Source organism: Pseudophryne corroboree, chromosome 5, assembly GCF_028390025.1.
Source record: "Pseudophryne corroboree isolate aPseCor3 chromosome 5, aPseCor3.hap2, whole genome shotgun sequence".
Taxonomy (NCBI): domain Eukaryota; kingdom Metazoa; phylum Chordata; class Amphibia; order Anura; family Myobatrachidae; genus Pseudophryne; species Pseudophryne corroboree.
The window spans coordinates 537,664,166-537,691,147 of NC_086448.1; the positions used below are offsets into that span (position 1 = coordinate 537,664,166).

Here is a 26,982-nt window from a genome sequence, read left to right on the forward strand (position 1 = left end):
GCCCTGTGTGAAGTTTTCTCCCTTTGCTTAAGGGTACTCCGGTTTCCTCCCATAATCCAAAAATATACTGGTAGGTGAATTGGCTCCTGACAAAAAATTAACCCTAGTGTGAATGTGCGTGTGTGTACATGCATTTAGGGCAGACTAGATGGGCCAAGTGGTTCTTATCTACTGTCAAATTCTATGTAAATACAAGAGTACAACTACTGTTAGTGAAAAGAGAATGGACATCATGTCTGTATATTGCAATGGTAACAGAATAAGGTGTAGATGAATGTGGTAACCATGTGCAAAATAGCATAATCTGCACTCTAAAGTGCTAGCATAAAAATGAGCTTTTTAACAGTAAAGTAAACATATGGGGTGAGATGTAATGAAGTCCGAGTTCGGTGGCTGTGCAGGATACCGGTCGAACTGACTTTTTTTTAAAGGGGCAATCATAGTGAAGTCCAAGTTTGGCAACCATGTGGAATGCCGGCTGAACTCTGAAGTTTTCTTTAAAAAGGGGCAATCGTTTACATGACTAAACCATACCTTGTAAATGATTGCTCCTTTAAAAAAAGTTTGAGTTCGTCTGACATCCCGCATGGCCAGCGAACTCGGATTTCATTAGATCCTGGCCTTCATTACTATAAACTGAGAGAGAAAAAAGAAGTAACACAATAAAGGTAGAAAAGAAGGGTGGAGGGGAGACAGTCCTCCAAGGGAGTGGCTCTTAATTTACATGTTAGCGGTAACAACCAACGGTGGCTGCAGCGCCATCCACAGTGCGCAGGTGGGAGCTGGCCGGGACATATTACATACATGTGATGTTGTATGTAATATATGTCCTGGCTTCCTTCCCCAGGAATCAGCAGGTGCTGCAGCATGCCACACACTACTCAGCCTGTCAGTCGTCATGTAGCCCGCCCCATATGTCCTGGCCAGCTCTCCTCTGCACACTGTGGAAGGCGCAGCAGTTACCGCTGGTAACAACCATATAGATTATACCTGTATTTGCTTGTCCTCCAACACAATTCTGATTTCATATCAACCCATATGCTGGAAACAAGATTTAACCTGCACCCGTGTAGAAGCAGGCAGAGTAGTCACATAGCTTTCCCATAATTCAAAAAAATTCTGTACACTGGAGTGAGGCATCCAGCCAATCCATTTGGAAAAGAAAAAAATATTTTTTCTTGTGAAATAAAGTAAAGCTTAGAGGGTTGGGATGAATCCAGTGCTGGAGTATTGATTTTTTTTTTTTTTAGTAGAAAGATTTATAATGTATAAATAAAAATGTGTGAGGATCCCCCCCAAATTTTTAACCGTCATTAGCACTTTCAGCCTCATGCAGTTTACCTCTAAATCAAGGGTCCCCCCTGAGTTTATGTCAAACAGCAATAGGCTTTTCCAGCCAGAGGGGAGATTCTCGGTGTCCTCCAACCATCATTCAAACGACTCCTAATACAGTTGGTACCAGGGCTGGCTTCACATTGTAAACATAGAAACATTTGTGTGTTGCTCTGTTTTCTGCCATAACATAGCAGTATTTGCAGTAATCTATTTCACAGATGCACATTAGTTAGTTTATTAATTATGTGAAGATGGCTTGGCATGAAGGCGGACTAGCAAGTAAAACATTCAATATTACATGACAGGTACCAAAAGATTCTGTGGCATCTTGGGTACTTGACGTAGAGCATTGTGGTAAAATGATTTTGTCTCAACACTACATAATTTCTCATCTATCAGATTTGGCGGATTTTCGAGAAGCCTTTGCTAAAGCAAATCATATAGCAGTGATTACAGGAGCCGGCGTCAGTGCAGAGAGCGGAGTCCCCACCTTCAGGGGAGCTGGAGGATACTGGAGGAAATGGCAAGCCCAGGTAAGCCGCACTTCATCTGCTCTGAGGCCACTAGAAGCCCTGTGGGTGGGAGTATTTGCAGTGTTACCCATAATTATATTTCTCTAACGTCCTAGTGGATGCTGGGGACTCCGTAAGGACCATGGGGAATAGACGGGCTCCGCAGGAGACAGGGCACTTTAAGAAATTAATTTGGATTCTGGTGTGCTCTGGCTCCTCCCTCTATGTTCCTCCTCCAGACCTCAGTTTGAATCTGTGCCCGGACGAGCTGGGTGCTACTTAGTGAGCTCTCCTGAGCTTGCTAAAAAGAAAGTATTTTGTTAGGTTTTTTATTTTCAAAGAGATCTGCTGGCAACAGGCTCTCTGCTACATGGGACTGAGGGGAGAGAAGCAGCCCTACTCACTGAAGATAGGTCCTGCTTCTTAGGCTACTGGACACCATTAGCTCCAGCGGGATCGTACACAGGATCGCACCCTTGGTCGTCCGATCCCGGAGCCGCGCCGCCGTCCCCCTCGCAGAGCCAAAAGACAGAAGCCGGTGTCAGAAGCAAGAAGACGTCGAAATCGGCGGCAGAAGACTCCAGTCTTCATATGAGGTAGCGCACAGCACTGCAGCTGTGCACCATTGCTCCCACACTAAACCCACATACTCCGGTCACTGTAGGGTGCAGGGCGCAGGGGGGGGCGCCCTGGGCAGCAATTAGGAACCTCTTGGCAAAAAGTAGCATATATACAGTTGGGCACTGTATATATGCATGAGCCCCCGCCATTATTTTACACACAAACGCGGGACAGAAGCCCGCCGCTGAGGGGGCAGGGCTTCTTCCTCAGCACTCACCAGCGCCATTTTCTCTCCACAGCTCCGCTGAGAGGAAGCTACCCAGGCTCTCCCCTGCAGAATCACGGTAGAAGAGAGTAAAAAGAGAGGGGGGGGGGGGGGGGGGGCACATAAATTTGGCGCAAAAACAATATATACAGCAGCTACTGGGTTAACACTAAGTTACTGTGTGACTCCTGGGACATATAGCGCTGGGGTGTGTGCTGGCATACTCTCTCTCTGTCTCTCCAGAAGGCCTTGTGGGGGAACTGTCTTCAAAAGGAGCTTCCCCTGTGTGTGTGGTGTGTCGGTACGCTTGTGTCGGCATGTTTGACGAGGAAGGCTCTGTGGAAGCAGAGCGGGAGCAAATGAATGTGGGGTCGGCGCCGACACCCGATTGGATGGATATGTGGAAGGTTTTAAATGATAATGTTACTTCCTTGCATAAAAGGTTGGATAAAGCTGAAGCCTTGGGACAGCCGGGGTCTCAGCCCATGCCTGATCCTATGTCGCAGAGGTCGTCAGGGTCTCAGAAGCGCCCACTATCCCAAATTATTGACACAGATGTCGACACGGATTCTGACTCCAGTGTCGATGGCGATGATGCAAAGTTACAGCCTAAAATGGCTAAAGCCATCCGTTACATGATTATAGCAATGAAGGATGTGTTGCACATCACAGAGGAAACCCCAGTCCCTGACAAGAGGGTTTATATGTATGGGGAAAAAAGGCAAGAGGTGACCTTTCCCCCTTCACATGAATTAAATGAGTTATGTGAAAAGGCTTGGGAATCTCCAGATAGAAAACTGCAGATTTCCAAACGGATGCTTATGGCGTATCCTTTCCCGCCAACGGACAGGTTACGCTGGAAATCCTCCCCTAGGGTAGACAAAGCTTTAACACGCTTATCCAAGAGGGTAGCCCTACCGTCACAGGATACGGCCACCCTAAAAGATGCTGCGGATAGAAAGCAGGAGGGTATCCTGAAGTCCATTTGTACACATTCAGGTACCCTACTAAGGCTGGCGATTGCGTCGGCCTGGATGTGTAGTGCTGTAGCAGCATGGACAGATACCTTATCTGAGGAACTTGATACCTTGGACAAGGATACTATAGTGCTGACCCTGGGGCATATAAAAGACGCTGTCCTATATATGAGAGATGCTCAAAGAGACATTAGCCTACTGGGCTCTAAAATAAATGCAATGTCGATTTCTGCCAGAAGGGTCCTGTGGACTCTGCAATGGACAGGCGATGCCGACTCAAAAAGGCACATGGAGGTTTTACCTTACAAGGGTGAGGAATTGTTTGGGGACGGTCTCTCGGACCTGGTATCCACAGCTACGGCTGGAAAGTCAAATTATTTGCCATATATTCCCTCACAACCTAGGAAGGCACCGTATTATCAAATGCAGTCCTTTCGATCACAAAAAGGCAAGAAAGCACGAGGTGCGTCCTTTCTTGGCAGGGGTAGAGGAAAGAAGCTGCACAATACAGCTAGTTCCCAGGAACAGAAGTCCTCCCCGGCTTCCACTAAATCCACTGCATGACGCTGGGGAGCTAGGCCCGGTGGGGGCACGTCTCCGAAATTTCAGCCACAAGTGGGTTCACTCCCAGGTGGATCCCTGGGCTATAGAGATTGTGTCTCAGGGATACAAGCTGGAATTCGAAGAGATGCTCCCTCACCGTTACCTCAAATCAGCCCTGCCAGCTTCCCCCTTAGAGAGGGAAATAGTGTTAGCTGCAATTCACAAATTGTATCTTCAACAGGTGGTGGTAAAGGTTCCCCTCCTTCAACAGGGAAGGGGTTACTATTCGACCATGTTTGTGGTACCGAAACCGGATGGTTCGGTCAGACCCATATTGAATTTAAAATCCCTCAACATATACCTGAAAAGGTTCAAGTTCAAGATGGAATCGCTCAGAGCGGTCATCGCAAGCCTGGAAGGGGGGGATTTTATGGTGTCTCTGGACATAAAGGATGCTTACCTTCATGTCCCCATTTATCCACCTCATCAGGCGTACCTCAGATTTGTGGTACAGGATTGTCATTACCAATTCCAGACGTTGCCGTTTGGTCTCTCCATGGCACCGAGAATATTTACCAAGGTAATGGCGGAGATGATGGTGCTCCTGCGGAAGCAAGGGGTCACAATTATCCCTTACTTGGACGATCTCCTCATAAAGGCGAGGTCCAGAGAGCAGTTGCTGATCAGCGTAGCACGCTCTCGGGAGGTGTTACAACAGCACGGCTGGATTCTAAATATTCCAAAGTCGCAGCTGATTCCTACGACTCGTCTGCCCTTCCTGGGCATGATTCTGGACACAGACCAGAAGAGGGTTTATCTCCCGATGGAGAAGGCTCAGGAGCTCATGACACTGGTCAGAGACCTATTAAAACAAAAACAGGTGTCGGTGCATCACTGCACGCAAGTCTTGGGAAAGATGGTGGCATCATACGAGGCCATTCCTTTTGGCAGGTTCCATGCGAGGACCTTTCAATGGGACTTACTGGACAAGTGGTCCAGATCACATCTACAGATGCATCGGCTGATCACCCTATCCCCCAGGGCCAGGGTGTCTCTCCTGTGGTGGCTGCAGAGTGCTCACCTTCTCGAGGGCCGCAGAATCGGCATTCAGGACTGGGTCCTGGTGACCACGGATGCAAGCCTCCGAGGGTGGGGGGCAGTCACACAGGGAAAAAACTTCCAAGGGCTGTGGTCAAGTCAGGAGACTTGCCTTCACATCAATATCCTGGAACTAAGGGCCATATACAACGCCCTACGTCAGGCGGAGACCCTGCTTCGCGACCAACCGATGCTGATTCAGTCAGACAACATCACCGCAGTGGCTCATGTAAACCGCCAAGGCGGCACAAGGAGCAGGGTGGCGATGGCGGAAGCCACCAGAATTCTTCACTGGGCGGAGAATCACGTAAGAGCACTGTCAGCAGTGTTCATTCCGGGAGTGGACAACTGGGAAGCAGACTTCCTCAGCAGGCACGACCTCCACCCGGGAGAGTGGGGACTTCATCAAGAAGTCTTCAGGCAGATTGCAAGTCGGTGGGAACTGCCACAGGTGGACATGATGGCATCCCGCCTCAACAAAAAAGCTACAGAGGTATTGCGCCAGGTCAAGAGACCCTCAGGCGATAGCTGTAGACGCACTAGTGACACCGTGGGTGTTCCAGTCGGTCTATGTATTCCCTCCTCTTCCTCTCATACCCAAGGTGCTGAGAATCATAAGAAAAAGAGGAGTGAGAACAATACTCATTGTTCCGGATTGGCCAAGAAGGACTTGGTATCCAGATCTGCAAGAAATGCTCACAGAGGACCCGTGGCCTCTGCCTCTAAGACAGGACTTGTTGCAACAGGGGCCCTGTCTGTTCCAAGACTTACCGCGGCTGCGATTGACGGCATGGCGGTTGAACGCCGGATCCTAGCAGAAAAAGGCATTCCGGATGAGGTCATTCCTACGCTGATAACGGCTAGGAAGGACGTGACTGCTAAACATTATCACCGTATATGGCGAAAATATGTTGCTTGGTGTGTTGGCCAGGAATGCCCTTACGGAGGAATTCCAGCTGGGCCGTTTCCTTCACTTCCTACAGTCGGGAGTGACTTTGGGCCTGAAATTGGGTTCCATTAAGGTCCAGATTTCAGCCGTATCCATTTTCTTTCAAAAAGAACTGGCTTCTCTTCATGAAGTTCAGACGTTTGTAAAGGGAGTGCTGCATATTCAGCCCCCTTTTGTGCCTCCAGTGGCACCTTGGGATCTTAACGTGGTGTTGAGTTTCCTGAAGTCACACTGCTTTGAGCCACTCAAAACGGTGGAGTTAAAATATCTCACGTGGAAGGTGGTCATGCTATTAGCCTTGGCTTCGGCTAGGCGTGTGTCAGAATTAGCGGCTTTGTCACATAAAAGCCCCTATCTGGTTTTCCATATGGACAGGGCAGAATTGCGGACCCGTCCACAATTTCTGCCAAAAGTGGTGTCATCTTTTCATAGGAACCAACCTATTGTGGTGCCTGTGGCTACTCGGGACTTGGAGGATTCCGAGTTACTAGATGTGGTCAGGGCTTTGAAGGTTTATGTAGCCAGAACGGCTAGAGTCAGGAAAACTGAGTCGCTGTTTATCCTGTATGCATCCAACAAGCTGGGTGCTCCTGCTTCAAAGCAAACTATTGCTCGCTGGATCTGTAACACGATTCAGCAGGCTCATTCTGCGGCTGGATTGCCGCTTTCAAAATCAGTAAAAGCCCACTCCACAAGGAAGGTGGGCTCTTCTTGGGCGGCTGCCCGAGGGGTCTCGGCATTACAGCTTTGCCGAGCGGCTACTTGGTCAGGTTCAAACACTTTTGCAAAGTTCTACAAGTTTGATACCCTGGCTGAAGAGGACCTTGTGTTTGCTCATTCGGTGCTGCAGAGTCATCCGCACTCTCCCGCCCGTTTGGGAGCTTTGGTATAATCCCCATGGTCCTTACGGAGTCCCCAGCATCCACTAGGACGTTAGAGAAAATAAGATTTTACTTACCGGTAAATCTATTTCTCGTAGTCCGTAGTGGATGCTGGGCGCCCGTCCCAAGTGCGGACTTCTTCTGCAATGCTTGTATATAGTTATTGCTTAAATAAGGGTTATGTTTGGTTGCATCAGGGTTGATCTGATGCTCCGTTGTTGTTCATACTGTTAACTGGGTAAATTTATCACGAGTGATACGGTATGATTGGTGTGACTGGTATGAGTCTTGCCCTGGATTCCAAAATCCTTTCCTTGTACTGTCAGCTCTTCCGGGCACAGTTTCCTTAACTAAGGTCTGGAGGAGGGACATAGAGGGAGGAGCCAGAACACACCAGAATCCAAATTCTTTCTTAAAGTGCCCTGTCTCCTGCGGAGCCCGTCTATTCCCCATGGTCCTTACGGAGTCCCCAGTATCCACTACGGACTACGAGAAATAGATTTGCCGGTAAGTAAAATCTTATTTTTCTTAATCATGAGCTGTTCATTCAATATAACATTGTAATTAGAATTCTGAGTTTCTGCTGCGGGGTACACTGGGCTCCACAAGGATTAACATCGGGGTGTAGAGTAGGATCTTGATCCGAGGCACCAACAAGCTCAAAGCTTTGACTGTTCCCAAGATGCACAGTGCCGCCTCCTCTATAACCCCGCCTCCGTGCACAGGAGCTCAGTTTGTAAGTTGGTGCCATGCAGTAAGCCGGCAATCAACAGGCCTCTTGCAGCCCATTTATAGCTTTATAGCCCATTTATAGCTATATTTAATTGCGGTCGAGTTGCCGCAATTGTCGAAAAACGGGTCATTTTCGAACAAAAAACCTGTCGAATTGGATTCGACAATTCAATACAGTACTTTTCGACAAAAACCTGCCGTTTCATTTTCGACTTTTTGCAATTCGAAATTTTTGCAATTCGACATGTCTGCAATGTTAAAAATGCGGCTTTTCGACAAAAGTATATTCAATTGAAGAATGTCGATTCGACAACAGTACTTTTCGACAGTCATTTCGTCAATTTCATTCCGCCTCATTTTTCTGTCGTGATCTAATAAACATTTTTAAAAACATGTTGTTGTTTTTTGGTGCTTTTTTTGATTGCTAATAGCATATCTATTTATATTTGAAGGGATTGTCTATTTGGTTTGTCTATTTTTATGAGCCACAAGTATTTTAATAGATTTTTTAAAGAATATATTTTTTTTTTTTACTGACTACAATAATATGGAGAGATTAGTGCATGTTTTTCAGTTGGAAGCGGTGTGAAATGGTTAAAAATCCTGAAAAAAATTGCGTGGGGTCCCCCCTCCTAAGCATAACCAGCCTCGGGCTCTTTGAGCTGGTACTGGTTGTAAAAATACGGGGGGGGAAATGACAGGGGTTCCCCCGTATTTTAACAACCAGCACCGGGCTCTGCGCCTGGTCCTGGTGCAAAAAATACGGGGGACAAAAGACGTAGGGGTCCCCCGTATTTTTAACACCAGCACCGGGCTACACTAGACAGAGAGATAATGCCACAGCGGGGGGACACTTTTATACCGGTCCCTGCAGCCGTGACATTAAATCCGCAACTAGTCACCCCTGGCCGGGGTACCCTGGAGGGGATAAATTGGCGCCCCCTGTGGGACCACCTGTGCCATTGCAGCAGTTTATGGTCCCTGCTATTAATCCGCCATGGGCAGATCAAATCTCTACTCAGTTACAGCATTTGAACCGGTCACTGACTAAATCTAAGTGTCGCTCTCGCCCGCCTAAGAGTAAGTCGACTTCTAAATGGGCCATTACCTCCTCCCAATCCACTGTTATCCCGGACATATCCTCTGAGGAGGATGGTGCATATACTGATCCCACAGACACTGACTCAGATGTTTCTGATGGGGAAGGGAAGTCATTGGTGGATGTCCCTGATCTGATTGAGGCAATTTTGCTCATTCTTCAGGTGTCTGATGATCCTGAGCCTGAGGCTGTCTCTAAAAAGCCGGATAGGTTTAAACGTAAGAAGGTGGTTAAACAAGTTTTACCCCATTCTGACCACCTGGTTGACATACGTCCGGAATCCTGGGAAAATCTGGGGACAAAATTCACACCAAATAAGAGACTGTTGGCTCTCTATCCTCTCTCTGCGGAGATGTGTAAGAATTGGGAAACTTCTCCGCCTGTAGATTCACATGTGGCGCGCATGGTAGTTTCCTCTGCAATGCCAATAACTACCGTCACCTCTCTGAAGGAACCAATGGATAGACGTGTGGAGGGCTGTTTGAAAGCGATTTACACCCTAAGGAGGGCTGTGCATAGGCCAACCATTGCAGCAACATGGGCTGCTGAAGCTGTTGAGGCGTGGGCTCAGGAGCTAGAGGCGGAACTGCCTTCTAATGCATCTGAGCATGCTCGACAGTGTCTGTCAAATATTACCACGGCTTCTCTGTACCTTAATGAGGCAGCATCCGATGCCGGGGTGCTCGCGGCCAAAGCTGCTACTACGTCCGTCTTAGCCAGACGTATCCTTTGGTTGAGATCCTGGTCGGTGGATAGGGATTCCAAGAAAACCCTGGAGGTGCTTTCTTTGAAGGGAGACATTCTCTGTGGAGAAGACCTCAATAAGATTGTGGCTGATCTGGCTACTGCTAAAACAGCTTGCCTGCCTCGTATGGCTCCTTCCACGCAGAAGGCTAAAAGTACTTTACATCGGCCCTTTCGTCCTCCAGGTAAAGCAAAAGGTCAGGCGTACCCAAAGCAAGTTCGTGCTTCCAGACCTGCCAAGCCTAGACTGAAACGAGACTGGGTTGCCCGTCAGCCTGCTTCCAAAACTGACAAGCCTGCCGCATGACGGTGCGGGCCTCCCTCTGGGGGATCCCAGAGTGGGGAGGTCGACTTATAGGTTTTGCCCAGGAATGGGTGAAGACCACTTCCGATGCCTGGGTAAGGGAAGTCGTCACTCGAGGTTACGCCGTACCCTTCAAGAATCGTCCCCCTCATCAATTTTGCCTGACAGCTATTCCTCTGGACCTGACAAAAGCAAACACTCTGCATTCGGTGGTACATTCCCTCCTGACCACAGGAGTGGTAGTACAGGTACCTCTGACTCAGAGAGGCAAGGGGTACTATTCACCGCTGTTTGTAGTCCCGAAACCGAACGGGTCCTCTCGGCCCATTCTCAATCTGAAGTCCTTGAACAAGCATGTGCGGGTCTCCAAGTTTCGAATGTAAACTCTGCGCTCTATTGTTCTGGCCTTGGAGCCTGGGGACTTTATGGTCTCCCTGGACATACAGGATGCCTACCTGATATTCCTATTGCAGTGTCATCAGCAGTACCTGACGTTTGCGGTGGGCAACCTTCATTACCAATTTCGGGCGTTACCCTTTGGTTTGACAACGGCTCTCCGAGTTTTCACCAAAGTTTTATGGCGGTCATGACGGCTACACTCCGCCGTCAAGGAGTCAGATTCCTACCGTACTTGGACGATTTGTTGATCCTGGCAAATTCCCCAGAACTTCTCCTGTATCATCTCGATCTGACGGTCCAGTGCATGAAAGCCCAGGGGTGGCTGATCAACTGGAAGAAATCCTCCCTGGTTCCTGCTTGGAGCATGTTACATCTGGGAGCGGTATTGGACACTCGCAACCAACGGTTGTTCTTGTCTCAGGAGAAAGCTTCAGGACAGGATTCGATGCTTCCTATCTCGTCCGCAAGTGTCGATACTTTCGGCAATGCAAGTGCTAGGTCTCATGGTGTCGGATTTCGACATAGTGGCGTATGCTCAATAACATTCTCGCCCTCTGCAGAAGTTATTTCTGACCAAGTGGGTCGGCCTGCCTCACCGGATCAGATCCCACATGATCTCTTTGCCTCCGGAGGTCCGCCTGTCACTGAGCTGATGGCTTCAGGACCAACGATTGAGCAGGGTCCGTCCCTTCTGGATATCCAACTGGGTCCTTCTGACGACGGATGCCAGTCTGAGAGGTTGGGATGCGGTATTGGAACAACACTCTCTTCAGGGTCGGTGGACCAAGGAGGAGTCTCTACTCCCGATAAATATTCTGGAACTGTGGGCAGTGTTCAATGCGTTGACAATGGCCCAGCATCTAATACAGAACAGACCTGTTCAAGTACAATCGGACAACGCCACCACGGTGGCGTACATAAATCATCAAGGCGGCACTCGAAGCCGCATGGCAATGAGGGAAGTATCACGGATTCTTCAGTGGGCAGAACGCCATCTGCCGGACATATCCGCAGTGTTCATTTAGGGGGTCCTAAACTGGGAAGCAGACTTCCTCAGTCGTCAGGACGTACACGCCGGAGAATGGAGCCTCCATCCAGAGGTGTTCAACTTCTCGTGGAAAAGTGGGGCCTTCCAGATGTGGACCTGATGGCGTCTCGACAAAATCACAAGGTTCTGGTCTTCAAGGATCCTCAAGCAGCGTTCGTGGATGCTCTGTCAATTTCATGGACCTCTCGGCTGCCGTATGTGTTCCCTCCGGTGTCACTCCTGCCCAGAGTAATACGGAAGTTCAAGCAAGAAGGAGGAAACCTACTTCTGATCGCTCCGGCGTGGCCCAGGCGGCACTGGTTCTCCGATCTACAGGGCCTCTCGTTGAATCGTCTCCTTCTACTTCCACAATGACCAGATCTCCTTGTTCAGGGCCCTTGTGTTTACCAGGACTTGGCCCATCTGGCTTTGATGGCATGGCTCTTGAAGCTTCCGTCCTGAGGCCCAATGGTTTTTCTGAGGCGGTCGTTCAAACTATGTTGAAGGCCCGTAAACCAGCTTCTGCTCGGATTTACCATAGGGTCTGGAATGCTTACTGTTACTTGGTGTGCGTCTCTCACAATCATGATGTTTTCAAGTTTAGCAAGGCCTAAGGGGAGAAGAAGCGAACCTACCTGCTTGCAGCTAGCTTGGGCTTCTTGGGCTACTGGACACCATTAGCTCCAGAGGGATCGACCGCATGGAGCTGGCCTTGGTGTTCGTTCCCGGAGCCGCGCCGCCGTCCCCCTTACAGAGCCAGAAGCAAGAAGAGGTCTGGAAAATCGGCGGCAGAAGACATCAGTCTTCACCAAGGTAGCGCACAGCACTGCAGCTGTGCGCCATTGCTCCTCATGCACACTTCACACTCCAGTCACTGAGGGTGCAGGGCGCTGGGGGGGGGGCGCCCTGAGCAGCAATAAAAACACCTTGGCTGGCAAATATATCACCCAGAGGCTATATATGTGATAAATACCCCTGCCAGAATCCATAAAAAAGCGGGAGAAAAGTCCGCGAAAAAGGGGCGGAGCTATCTCCCTCAGCACAGGCTCTCCCCTGTAGTTTGCAGGCTCAAAGGGTTAAAAAGAGAGGGGGGGCACTAAATTTAGGCGCAATATTGTATATACAAGCAGCTATTGGGAAAAATTCACTCAATATAGTTTTAATCCCTAAATTATATAGCGCTCTGGTGTGTGCTGGCATACTCTCTCTCTGTCTCCCCAAAGGGCTGTGTGGGGTCCTGTCCTCAGTCAGAGCATTCCCTGTGTGTGTGCGGTGTGTCGGTACGGCTGTGTCGACACGTTTGATGAGGAGGCTTATGTAATGGCAGAGCAGATGCCGATAAATGTGATGTCGCCCCCTGTGGGGCCGGCACCAGAGTGGATGGATAGGTGGAAGTTATAAACAGACAGTGTCAACTCCTTACATAAAAGGCTGGATGACGTAACAGCTATGGGACAGCCGGCTTCTCAGCCCGCGCCTGCCCAGGCGTCTCAAAGGCCATCAGGGGCTCAAAAACGCCCGCTCCCTCAGATGGCAGACACAGATGTCGACACGGAGTCTGACTCCAGTGTCGACGAGGTTGAGACATATACACAATCCACTAGGAACATCCGTTACATGATCCCGGCAATAAAAAATGTGTTACACATTTCTGACATTAACCCAAGTACCACTAAAAAAGGGTTTTATGTTTGGGGAGAAATAGCAGGCAGTGTTTTGTTCCCCCATCAAATGAGTGAATGAAGTGTGAAAAAGCGTGGGTTCTCCCGATAAGAAACTGGTAATTTCTAAAAAGTTACTGATGGCGTACCCTTTCCCGCCAGAGGATAAGTTACGCTGGGAGATATCCCCTAGGGTGGATAAGGCGCTCACACGTTTGTCAAAAAAGGTGGCACTGCCGTCTTAGGATACGGCCACTTTGAAGGTACCTGCTGATAAAAAGCAGGAGGCTATCCTGAAGTCTGTATTTACACACTCAGGTACTAGACTGAGACCTGCAGATAGTGCTGCTGCAGCGTGGTCTGTGACCCTGTCAAACAGGGATACTATTTTGCGATAAGAGCATATTAAAGACGTCGTCTTATATATGAGGGATGCACAGAGGGATATTTTGCCGGCTGGCATCCAGAATTAATGCAATGTCCATTCTGTCAGGAGGGTATTAGAGACCCGACACTGGACAGGTGATGCTGACTTTAAAAGGCACATAGAGCCTTATAAGGGTGAGGAATTGTTTGGGGATGGTCTCTGGGACCTCGTATCCACAGCAACAGCTGGGAAGAAATTTTTTTACCTCCGGTTTCCTCACAGCCTAAGAAAGCACTGTATTATCAGGTACAGTCCTTTCGGCTTCAGAAAAGCAAGCGGGTCAAAGGCGCTTCCTTTCTGCACAGACGAGGGAAGAGGGAAAAAGCTGCACCAGTCAGCCAGTTCCCAGAATCAAAATTCTTCCCCCGCTTCCTCTGAGTCCACCGCGGGGGCTCCACAGGCGTAGCCAGGTACGGTGGGGGGCCGCCTCAAAAATTTCAGCGATCAGTGGGCTCGCTCACAGGTGGATCCCTGGATCCTTCAAGTAGTATCTCAGGGGTACAAGCTGGAATTCGAGGCGTCTCTCCCCCGCCGTTTCCTCAAATCTGCCTTGCCGACAACTCCCTCAGGCAGGGAGGCTGTGCTAGAGGCAATTCACAAGCTGTATTCCCAGCAGGTGATAGTCAAGGTGCCCCTACTTCAACAAGGACGGGGTTACTATTCCACACTGTTTGTGGTACCGAAACCGGACGGTTCGGTGAGACCCATTTTAAATTTGAAATCCTTGAACACATACATAAAAAAATTCAAGTTCAAGATGGAATCGCTCAGGGCGGTTATTGCAAGCCTGGAGGAGGGGGATTACATGGTATCCCTGGACATCAAGGATGCTTACCTACATGTCCCCATTTACCATCCTCACCAGGAGTACCTCAGATTTGTGGTACAGGATTGCCATTACCAATTCCAAACACTGCCGTTTGGACTGTCCACGGCACCGAGGGTCTTTACCAAGGTAATGGCAGAAATGATGATACTCCTTCGAAAAAAGGGAGTTTTAATTATCCCGTACTTGGACGATCTCCTTATGAAGGCGAGGTCCAAGGAGCAGTTGTTGGTCGGAGTAGCACTATCTCGGGAAGTGCTACAACAGCACGGATGGATTCTATACATTCCAAAGTCACAGCTGGTTCCTACCACACGCCTACTGTTCCTGGGGATGGTTCTGGACACAGAACAGAAAAAAGTGTTTCTCCCGCAGGAGAAAGCCAAGGAGCTGTCATCTCTAGTCAGAGACCTCCTGAAACCAAAACAGGTATCGGTGCATCACTGCACACGAGTCCTGGGAAAAATGGTAGCTTCTTACGAAGCAAAATTCCATTCGGCAGGTTCCATGCAAGAAATTTTCAGTGGGACCTCTTGGACAAGTGGTCGGGATCGCATCTTCAGATGCATCGGCTGATAACCCTGTCTCCAAGGACCAGGGTATCTCTACTGTGGTGGCTGCAGAGTGCTCATCTTCAAGAGGGCCGCAGATTCGGCATACAGAACTGGGTCCTGGTAACCACGGATGCCAGCCTTCGAGGCTGGGGGGCAGTCACACAGGGAAGAAATTTCCAAGGACTTTGGTCAAGTCAGGAGTCGTCCCTACACATAAATATTCTGGAACTGAGGGCCATTTACAATGCCCTAAGTCTGGCAAGGCCTCTGCTTCAAAACAAGCCGGTACTGATCCAATCAGACAACATCACGGCAGTCGCCCTTGTAAACCGACAGGGCGGCACAAGAAGCAGGATGGCGATGGCAGAAGCCACAAGGATTCTCCGATGGGCGGAGAATCACGTCTTAGCACTGTCAGCAGTGTTCATTCCGGGAGTGGACAACTGGGAAGCAGACTTCCGCAGACACGACCTACACCCGGGAGAGTGGGGACTTCATCCAGAAGTCTTCCAACTGTTGGTAAACCGTTGGGAAAGGCCACAGGTGGACATGATGGCGTCCCGCCTAAACAAAAAACTAGATATTGCGCCAGGTCAAGGGACCCTCAGGCAATAGCTGTGGACGCTCTAGTGACACCGTGGGTGTACCAGTCGGTTTATGTATTCCCTCCTCTGCCTCTCATACCAAAGGTACTGAGAATAATAAGAAAACGAGGAGTAAGAACGATACTCGTGGTTCCGGATGGGCCAAGAAGAGCTTGGTACCCAGAACTTCAAGTAATGATATCAGAGGACCCATGGCCTCTACCGCTCAGACAGGATCTGCTACAGCAGGGGCCCTGTCTGTTCCAAGACTTACCGCGGCTGCGTTTGACGGCATGGCGGTTGAATTCCGGATCCTAAAGGAAAAAGACATTCCGGAGGAAGTCATTCCTACGCTGATAAAAGCCAGGAAAGAAGTAACCGCAAACCATTATCACCGTATTTGGCGAAAATATGTTGCGTGGTGTGAGGCCAGGAAGGCCCCAACAGAGGAATTTCAGCTGGGTCGTTTTCTGCACTTCCTACAGTCAGGAGTGACTATGGGCCTAAACTTGGGTTCCATTAAGGTCCAGATTTCGGCTCTGTCGATTTTCTTCCAGAAAGAACTGGCTTCACTGCCTGGAGTTCAGACATTTGTAAAGGGAGTGCTACATATTCAGCCCCCTTTTGTGCCTCCTGTGGCACCTTGGGATCTCAACGTGGTGTTGAGTTTCCTAAAATCACATTGGTTTGAGCCACTTAAAACTGTGGATTTGAAATATCTCACGTGGAAAGTGGTCATGTTATTGGCCTTGGCTTCGGCCAGGCGTGTGTCAGAATTGGCGGCTTTGTCATGTAAAAGCCCTTATCTGATTTTCCATATGGATAGGGCAGAATTGAGGACTCGTCTCCAGTTTCTCCCTAAGGTGGTATCAGCTTTTCACTTAAACCAACCTATTGTAGTGCCTGCGGCTACTAGGGACTTGGAAGATTCCAAGTTACTGGACGTAGTCAGGGCCTTAAAAATTTATATTTCCAGGACGGCTGGAGTCAGGAAAACTGACTCGCTTTTTATCCTGTAGGCACCCAACAAAATAGGTGCTCCTGCTTCTAAGCAGGCTATTGCTCGCTGAATTTGTAGCACAATTCAGCTGGAGCATTCTGCGGCTGGATTGCCGCATCCTAAATCAGTAAAAGCCCATTCCACGAGGAAAGTGGGCTCATCTTGGGCGACTGCCCGAGGGGTCTCGGCTTTATAACTTTGCCGAGCTGCAACTTGGTCAGGGGCAAACACGTTTGCAAAATTCTACAAATTTGATACCCTGGCTGAGGAGGACCTTGAGTTCTCTCATTCGGTGCTGCAGAGTCATCCGCACTCTCCCGCCCGTTTGGAAGCTTTGGTATAATCCCCATGGTCCTTATGGAGTTCCCAGCATCCACTAGGACGTCAGAGAAAATAAGATTTTACTCACCGGTAAATCTATTTCTCGTAGTCCGTAGTGGATGCTGGGCGCCCATCCCAAGTGCGGATTGTCTGCAATACTTGTATGTAGTTATTGCCTAACTAAGGGTTATTGTTGATCCATCTGTTGAGAGGCTCAGTTATATTTCATACTGTTAACTGGGTATAGTATCACAAGTTATACGGTGTTATTGGTGTGGCTGGTATGAGTCTTACCCGGGATTCAAAATCCTTCCTTATTGTGTCAGCTCTTCCGGGCACAGTATCCTAACTGAGGCTTGGAGGAGGGTCATGGTGGGAGGAGCCAGTGCACACCAGGTAGTCTAAAAGCTTTCTTTTAGTTGTGCCCAGTCTCCTGCGGAGCCGCTATTCCCCATGGTCCTTACGGAGTTCCCAGCATCCACTACGGACTACGAGAAATAGATTTACCGGTGAGTAAAATCTTATTTTTTACTGTTTGGTTTTCACAAACGTGGCTGGCCTGCTTCCAAGCAGACTCTGGCCATATGGATTAGAATGGTGATTGCACATGCTTATGTACAGGCTGGTCGTCCGGTTCCTGTTACCATTAAAGCCCATTCTACTCAGTCGGCAGGACCTTCTCGGGCAGCCCACCGTGGTGCGACCCTTGAACAATTGTGCAAGGTGGCTACGTGGTCCTCAGGGAACACGTTTAGAAGGTTCTATGCCTTTGATACTTCCGCCTCCCAGGATGCTTCCTTTGGACGCCGGGTTCTTGTGCCTGCTACAGTGCGTCACCTTCCATAAGGAACTGCTTTAGGACACCCCCGATGTTAAACCTTGTGGAGCCCAGTGTACCCCACAGCAGAAAACGAGGTTTATGGTAAGAGCTTACAGTTGTTAAATCTCTAACTGCGAGGTACACTGGGCTCCACAAGGCGCCCACCCTGACGCACTTAGCTTCTTTGGGTTGGTATGGCATAGCCGCTGACACCCTCTCCTGTGGTGAGTGTGTGGTGTAATTGGCTGCGAGCTATTGTCGTCTCTGGTACCTGCTACTGCATTGGGCTGGTTAACGAAACTGAGCTCCTGTGCACGGAGGCGGGGTTATAGAGGAGGCCGCGCTGTGCATCTTGGGAACAGTCAAAGCTTTGAGCCTGTTGGTGCCTCGGATCAAGATCCTACTCCTATACCCCGATGTTAATCGTTGTGGAGCCCAGTGTACCTCGCAGAAAGAGATTTAACAACGGTAAGTTCTTACCATAAATCTCGTTTTTTAGGTACAGGTTTTTGAATTTTTCTTGCTTAAGCTTGCATGGTTACATCTAGAAATATGTACATATCTAAGTAACCATCATGATAAGGAGAGATGGGGAAGGGCTCTCTGACTGCTTCATTGTAGGGGTTCTACAATTTGACTTCAAACTTATTAGCACCATGTTAGGTAGGGAGGTTCTACACCCAAATGTGTGTTTCGTAATGCTTTGTTAGTAGAGCTAAGTGGTTAGCTTTCAAAACTTCAGCAGCATATCCACTGCTTACTACAGTAATCACAACTATAATTGGTCACCCATTGCAGTTACTATCAGGCTTGTGGAGTCTGCACACTAAGCCTTTGACTTAGATTCCTTTATTTTACTACTACCCATCTGCATAAATGGCAAATGTATATTTTACATGCATTCTATTAAAACAAGACTGGGTAATAACAGACACTAAGGGGTCTATTCAATTCTAGGCGGAACTGGCGTCTAGTCAAAAAGACGTCAATTTCCGACTTTTTAGGTCGAATCATGATTCGACCTTTCCAACTTGTCGTTAATTCCGACTTGTTGGAAAACACGTGGATCGGCAGATTAGCCGCGGATCCACGTGTTTTGTCGGATTTGCGTCCAAATCTGACAGGTTTTTGACAATAAATAGATAAAAACAGGAGCGCTCCTGTTTTTATCTATTTACTGTTATTACGAATTTAAAGGAGCAGCTCCACACTTTTTTAGCGCGGGTCATTTACCACATTTAAGGTTTTTGACAATGTCAATCAGACATTAAAAAAAGTTGGATTGACATTGTCGGAAACGGCCAAAACCTGTCGGATTTTGCCTCAATTGACATCAATTGAATAGACCCCTAAGAGGTAAGAGGGACCTGCTTAGAAGTTGTTTAACACTTTGTTGGCTGTCTCCTAATGCCGTTAATCTTTTCTTTTTGCAAGATTATGATAGACTTATATGGAAAGAGATACAAGAGAGTGATATAGGGAAGTGTCTGGGAGTGCTATAAATGTTTCAGGGGAAGCTCTCTACCCTGTAGTAAATGTCCTAGGGCGGGATGTATGAATAGCAATATGTGGTCAAAACTATGAAAAAATTAAGTTTTTGGAGATTTTACAGCATTCCCCATATTTATTATTTATTTATTAACAGTTATTTATATAGCGCACACACACATTCTGCATCACTTTACAGAGAATATTTGCACAATTACCTGCCCCAGTGGAGTTTACAGTCTATATTTCCTACCACATGCACACGTACATTCACGCTATGGTTAATTTTTGTTTGGAGCCAGTTAACCTACCAGTATATTTTAGTGGATTGTGGGATGAAACTGGAGGAAACCCACGCAAGCATGGTGAGAATATACAAACTCAACACAGTTAAGTCCATGATGGTAATCTAACCCATGACCTCAGTGCTGTGAGGCAGTAATGCGAACCACTACACTGTCCGCGCTGCCCCATGTTGCATGCTCCGGAAAGTGAAACTTTCTGGAACTTGTGTACACCTGATTGTGAGTTACCTAATAGAAGCTTATGGTCTTCTTTCATCATAATTCCCTTAGGATCTATCCCAGCGTCTACGTGTGGCTTGGTCATATGCTGGCCGATGGCTGCTCATGCGCAGAAAGACTTCTGGGTCATAAACCCGGAAATCCTCTTTTCTGCAGCAGGGTACCCTGTGATTCCACAGGGAATTACATTGGGGTGTAGAGTTGGAGTTTGAGCCAAGGCACCAATAGGCTAAAAGCTTTGACTGCTCCCAGGATACATAGCGCCGCCTCCTCTATATCCCCGTCTCCCGGGCACTGGAGCTCAGTTTGTAAGTTGGTGCCTGCAATACAGGAAGGGCTGCGCTAGGCAGCCCTGAAAAGAGCTTTTCTCTAACGTCCTAAGTGGATGCTGGGGACTCCGTCAGGACCATGGGGATTAGCGGCTCCGCAGGAGACAGGGCACAAAAATAAAGCTTTAGGATCAGGTGGTGTGTACTGGCTCCTCCCCCTATGACCCTCCTCCAAGCCTCAGTTAGGTTTTTGTGCCCGTCCGAGCAGGGTGCAATCTAGGTGGCTCTCTTAAAGAGCTGCTTAGAAAAAGTTTTTTAGGTTTTTTATTTTCAGTGAGTCCTGCTGGCAACAGGCTCACTGCATCGAGGGACTTAGGGGAGAGAATTTCAACTCACCTGCGTGCAGGATGGATTGGATTCTTAGGCTACTGGACACCATTAGCTCCAGAGGGAGTCGGAACACAGGTCTCGCCCTGGGGTTCGTCCCGGAGCCGCGCCGCCGACCCCCCTTACAGATGCTGAAGATTGAAGGTCCGGAAACAGGCGGCAGAAGGCTTTTCAGTCTTCATGAAGGTAGCGCACAGCACTGCAGCTGTGCGCCATTGTTGTCACACACTTCACACCAAGCGGTCACGGAGGGTGCAGGGCGCTGCTGGGGGCGCCCTGGGCAGCAATATTTTATTACCTTAAGGCAAAAGAATACATCACATATAGCCATTAAGGCTATATGTATGTATTTAACCCATGCCACTTATCTAAATCCACGGGAGGAAAGCCCGCCGAAATAGGGGGCGGGGCTTATTCTCCTCAGCACACAGCGCCATTTTCCTGCTCAGCTCCGCTGTGAGGAAGGCTCCCAGGACTCTCCCCTGCACTGCACTACAGAAACAGGGTAAAACAGAGAGGGGGGGCATTTTTTGGCGATATACTGGATATATTTAAGCTGCTATAAGGAACAACACTTATATAAGGTTGTTCCCATATATATTATAGCGCTTGGGTGTGTGCTGGCAAACTCTCCCTCTGTCTCCCCAAAGGGCTAGTGGGGTCCTGTCTTCGATAAGAGCATTCCCTGTGTGTCTGCTGTGTGTCGGTACGTGTGTGTCGACATGTATGAGGACGATGTTGGCGTGGAGGCAGAGCAATTGCCGATAATGGTGATGTCACCCCCCAGGGAGTCGACACCGGAATGGATGGCTTTGTTTATGGAATTACGTGATCATGTCAGCACATTACAAAAATCAGTTGACGACATGAGACGGCCGGCAAACCAGTTAGTACCTGCCCAGGCGTCTCAGACACCGTCAGGGGCTGTAAAGCGCCCTTTACCTCAGTCGGTCGACACAGACCCAGACACAGACACTGAATCTAGTGTCGACGGTGATGAAACAAACGTATTTTCAAGTAGGGCCACACGTTATATGATCACGGCAATGAAGGAGGCTTTGCATATCTCTGATGCTGCAAGTACCACAAAAAGGGGTATTATGTGGGGGGTGAAAAAACTACCTGTAGTTTTTCCTGAATCAGAGGAATTAAATGATGTATGTGATGAAGCGTGGTTTAACCCAGATAGAAAAATGCTAATTTCAAAAAAGTTATTAGCATTATACCCTTTCCCGCCAGAGGTTAGGGCGCGCTGGGAAACACCCCCTAGGGTGGATAAGGCGCTCACACGCTTATCAAAACAAGTGGCGTTACCGTCTCCGGATACGGCCGCCCTCAAGGATCCAGCAGATAGGAGACTGGAAACTACCCTAAAAAGTATATACACACATACTGGTGTTATACTGCGACGAGCCATCGCCTCAGCCTGGATGTGCAGTGCTGGGGTCGTCTGGTTGGATTCCCTGACTGAAAATATTGATACCCTGGATAGGGACAGTATTTTATTGACTATAGAGCAATTAAAGGATGCTTTCCTTTATATGCGAGATGCGCAGAGAGATATTTGCACTCTGGCATCGAGAGTAAATGCGATGTCCATATCTGCCAGAAGGAGTTTATGGACGCGACAGTGGTCAGGTGATGCGGATTCCAAACGACATATGGAAGTATTGCCGTATAAAGTGATAAAGCTAAATATTTATCATATATATAACCCAATATGAGGTCTTAGAACACTGTACGCTATCTACGTAAGAAGTACCGTAAGGGTACGCAAGTTGCGTATCGATCGCTTAGCCGTGATCGAGACGCTCAGGCGTCACGTTCACTCACGGCCAAGTGATCACAGGCAGGCACGCTATTGGCTGTTGACTATCGTAATGATTCGCTATAGCGTAGCGGCGCTCGGGACCACGAGGAGATCACCAGCGATGCAGACGCTCACAACGTTAAACCTTTATATCTATACCTTTGGCAATGAAATACACAGCAAACCTAAGTGTAGAGACAAAGTGTAAGTGCAACCTTGTGTAACCTGATTAACTACAAAGCTGCTTGAGCGTCACCGACGCTCAGGGAATACTTAACACTAAAAAGAATACACAGATACCTGGGCTTAGGGTCCGAAACCTATTATATGTATTATGACTATTATACTTGCAAAAAAAGAATCACAGTACAAAGCATACACTACAATATAACATAAACCAACTAACCAGATAACTATACAGGAAATACAATACAATACAATTAAGTCTAATCAAGGGAAAATACGAGAGAAAGAGAAGAGAGGGAGAGAGAGAAATGGCTCACAGTAAGACAATATGATTACGGAGAGAACTTACGCACAAGGGGAAACGATCGCATGCGCCTCGATATCCAGCTCCCGATTATCAGCAATGAGAACCGTTGAAGAGAGTGAAGTTGGATATGGTCGGCCCGCTATTTATGCCCCACACACAATACAATTCAATGGTCCCTACAATCTCATTGTTCATTGGACACAGGAATTCGGCTCTGCATTATAACAAAAGGTCATAGGTTGATTCATACAGGTGGGCTGTGACTATTTCCAACTGCTCAGGTGGGAGGGAAACTGGGTTTCCCGCCGCATGGGTAATAAAGTGCAAATAAAGTAAATGTTCATAAACTTCTTATGTCCATAACTATTCGCACGAGCGATTGATCTGCTTCAAACCAACACCGGAATATTTCTAATTAAATATTCTTCCGATGGATACTAAACACCACTGTATTACTCCTGTCTGACCCTTCGTATCAAACAAAGAGGGATTCCTCTGTTCATAAACATTCTATATTAACCAAACTTTCAGAATCTATCAAAGGGACCATGATCTACAAAATACATTATTACTGAAAATATGTTACGATTGAGTCGCATGCTACAACCACATAAACTCTACCGTAAATACGCATACCATGCGCCTGCGGGTGCCCGCGACTGTGAGTATGCGCACGTACGGGAGAGCGTACGCATGCGCAGCACGGACCTGTGTGAGGTGCAAATATGGTAGTGTGCCTAGAGATATTTTTCGGACTTTGACAGTCCACCCTTTGGCAGTCAATAATAACTGCCACTTCCTGAAAACATTTCAAAAGGAGAAAAAATATATGTTAGGGGTTAATTCATTTCCATGGTTGGGTAAGGGAGGAGAGAGGAGTAGGTGTGAAGAGGGTATGACCTAGTGAGATAGCAGAAGCATGTGTGTATGAATCCGTGTTTGGGGGGTCATGTATCATCGTGCCGTACGTGTTGTAAATCAAGCTTCGAGGTATTGCGAAGTATACATTTGAATTCCTTCTTATCCCGTGGTACGGGTCTGTGGATGGGCTGTCAAACTTTACCGAGCTCTTTTCGGATTTTGAACAAAATGGGGAGCACATTTTAGTTGATGATACATGAATGGGGGAATATGTGATTGCTGATATCTGTGCCTGTATTCCCTATACTATGTGTGTCATTACCTGAGGGTTGTAGAAATGAAGAAAAGACATAATTACGGTAAATGCGGTGGTATTCTATGTCAGGTTAATGTACATCTGTCGGTTGAAGTTTTGTTCGGTATCAGTTGAAAGTCGTCTTCTTTGCGCTGTTTTGCTCATTAGGCGTGAGCAATAAGCTTTGTCAATGCCATAAGATTTACAAAAAATGTTGGGCTAGCGTAAGTTTAAGAATTCTAGGGAAACTGGGGATCCATGGCAAAGTTCATCAAGTGTCCATATCTCAAGTGGTCAAAACTTCTTCTTTGGTCTATCTGTTGTCTGTATAGCGTCTCGTCGACTTCCTCGTCCAAGGGGGTCTTTTTATCTTGGAGAAAAGCAGAAAAACAGGTGAAAGAAACGGACCGTAGAAATCGCATTTTCATCACATCATTGTTTCTATCATTGGGTCATAAATCAAATCCAGGTTAATTACAGTTTCCTCACTCCTCAAACTCATCACTCTGGTACTTTGTTTGCACCTCATTAAAGCCTGCCCGCATCTAAATATCAATCCAATCGATATAACGACACCTAAGATACATAGTAGAAACTTCCCAACATCCATTATGACTCCTTGAGCCCAGTCTCCCAAACCGGAGAACCAATTTCGCGGGTTCAACCATGACACCCAACCAGTCAGCTCATTACCTACAGCAGCAAGAGTGAGATTGTGTTTTCGGCGAAATTCCCACTTCAATTGGAGAATATCGTCCATCTTTTGGTCTATGACCTCGACCGGATCCTCGGTGCTATTCGTGATATACGTGCAACACTTCACGCCGTACTGTGTTGCTAATGTAACACAATATCCGCCTGTCACTGCTGTGAGGTAATTAAGAACCATTCTATGCTGCACCAGTTCTGTTTTATAAGCTTGAAGTTCCCTTCCCGTATATCTAAACGTGTCATCATACATTTCAGTGATATTATCTAACAAATTTGCGAGCGCCGATATGTATTTATAATTTAGCACTCCTCTAGCGGTGCGGGTGAAATCTAACGCGATTAATAATTGAATCCCGGTGGATTCACTTATCAGATCAGAGGCCGGATGCTCTGTCTTCTCTATCAGGTGCCTTTTAACAACGTGCTCGTAATGGGTGTGAGTATAAGGAGCTTGGGCACCACGGTGTATGTCTTTCATTTTGTCATGTGTTACAGTCATTACTTCAGGCAATACTTTTCCAATATAACACAATCCTTCAGAGTTTGGGGCAAGCCACTTGTACGCCTTTCTCCCGCATATGAAATATGCATCATCGGGGAGAACATATGGGACGGAGAAGGACATAACCATATTACACACCTTCCAGGTGAAATCTCCTAACCCTAATTCTTCCATCTGCTTAATGCACGTATCAGGTTGTACGATATGTGCACAGTATCCTGGTGATACTTCTCCAACTCTAGTAATCCTATTTCCTAAGGTGTATCTATACCGGAAAGATTTTCCTCTACTGGCTATGTGGCGTACAAGCTCTGTATCTGTAGGCATTCTATCTGCTCTATGTGAAAAGGTCATGGTGTGGTTACTCCATGACACTTCCCAATTTCCCGGCTTTCTGGGATTGGAGATGTTAAAACATAATAGGGACCTATCCACGTGGTATTGGTGGAGCTTCAAACTAGGAGGGCTGGAGATATTAAACCTCCTGTCCACCGGTCTCCCACCATTTAACTCAAGTACCTCCCCTATCGTTAAAGGAAATGGCACTAGCCCTGATTTGCTATGACCTTGAGGTACTTGAGAGCATACCCAACAATCTGTTTTGTTTAATACATTACCCACTAAGGAGTGATAATCACTCAATGGATGCCGGTCCATATGGATATTAAAACTGGATTGGCATTTCTTTATGCACCCATCCTCAATGACATTGTTACAGAGCCTACAGATACAGTTTTCTTCAGCTAACAATCCGTCACAATTTCTTCTATGATCAATGCTATCGGATCGTTTTCTGATACTCGCCTTTGCTTGTTGGTTAGGTTGATCTTGGAAAACTACGCCTCCATCTTTATCATCAGAACCCATTCCAGAACCTCTATCGACCTCCATGGTACTCTCGCCGGAACAGACTGTTCTGGTCAACATCATGGTCAACAGGAAAATTCGGATCACAGTCTCTTGGGGCAAGTCCATCTTATAGGAGGAAACGGAGAAGAATGAGAAGGAGGAAAAATAAATTTGAGGGAGAGGGGATGGGAAGTGGAGAAAACAATAAAAGGGAGTGGGGAGTTGACAACAGCTTTCGGTCTTCAAGGCTCAGGTGCCGCCTCAGTCCTCCTGGAACAGACACTCCAGTGATACAACCTCTACCGTCTGTTCCTTATCACGGGACTTCTCTGGATCAGCAACCTTCTTGCAGTGGGATGAATGGACCCAAGTCTCTCTCTCAGCAACCTTCAATGCCGTAGTGCTAGTCAATAAGACCTGGTATGGTCCTTCCCATCTGTCAATAAGGCAACCTGAGCGTAGAAAATTCCGTATCATTACATAATCCCCAGGTTTAATGTCATGACAATTACTATCAGGTAGATCAGGAATCACCAACTTTAGATTATCATTTTGATTCCTTAACTGTTTACTCATGTTAATCAAGTACTTTACAGTTACTTCATTGTTACATTTCAAATCATCCTGAGGGTTAATCATGACATGCGGTTGTCGACCAAATAAGATTTCAAAGGGGGACAGATTAAGAGGGGACCTGGGAGTGGTTCTGATACTGTACAGTACAATGGGTAAAGCTTCTGGCCATGTCAATCCTGTCTCTGCCATCACTTTACTCAATTTATTTTTAATAGTGCTGTTCACTCTTTCGACCTTCGCACTCGCCTGTGGACGGTACGGAGTGTGCAGCTTGCTATCAATTCCCATCAACTTACACATTCCTTGAAAGACATCACCTGTAAAATGGGTACCCCTATCACTTTCGATTATTCTAGGGATACCATATCTACATACAAATTCCTGCACAATTTTCTTAGCTGTAAACATAGCGGTATTTGTAGCTGCAGGAAATGCTTCGACCCAATTCGAGAAAACATCTATACAAACAAGTACATATTTCAAATTCCGACAAGGGGGTAATTGTATAAAATCAATTTGTATTACCTGGAAAGGGCCGCCGGCAGGTGGGATATGGGATGGTTCTGTAGGTATTGCCTTTCCAATATTCTTTCTCAAA

At 47.4% G+C, this 26,982-nt stretch overlaps 1 protein-coding gene across 5 annotated transcripts in view; it reads left to right on the plus strand.

Moving 5' to 3' along the window:
- Positions 1–26,982, plus strand: part of SIRT5 (sirtuin 5) — a 90,684-nt gene that overhangs the window by 41,133 nt on the left and 22,569 nt on the right. For all 5 annotated transcript variants that reach the window (XM_063923191.1, XM_063923189.1, XM_063923190.1 and 2 more), the window contains exon 3: positions 1,735–1,868. In XM_063923191.1, coding sequence (XP_063779261.1) covers positions 1,735–1,868 — 134 coding nt within the window. The remainder of the gene's footprint in view (positions 1–1,734; positions 1,869–26,982) is intronic.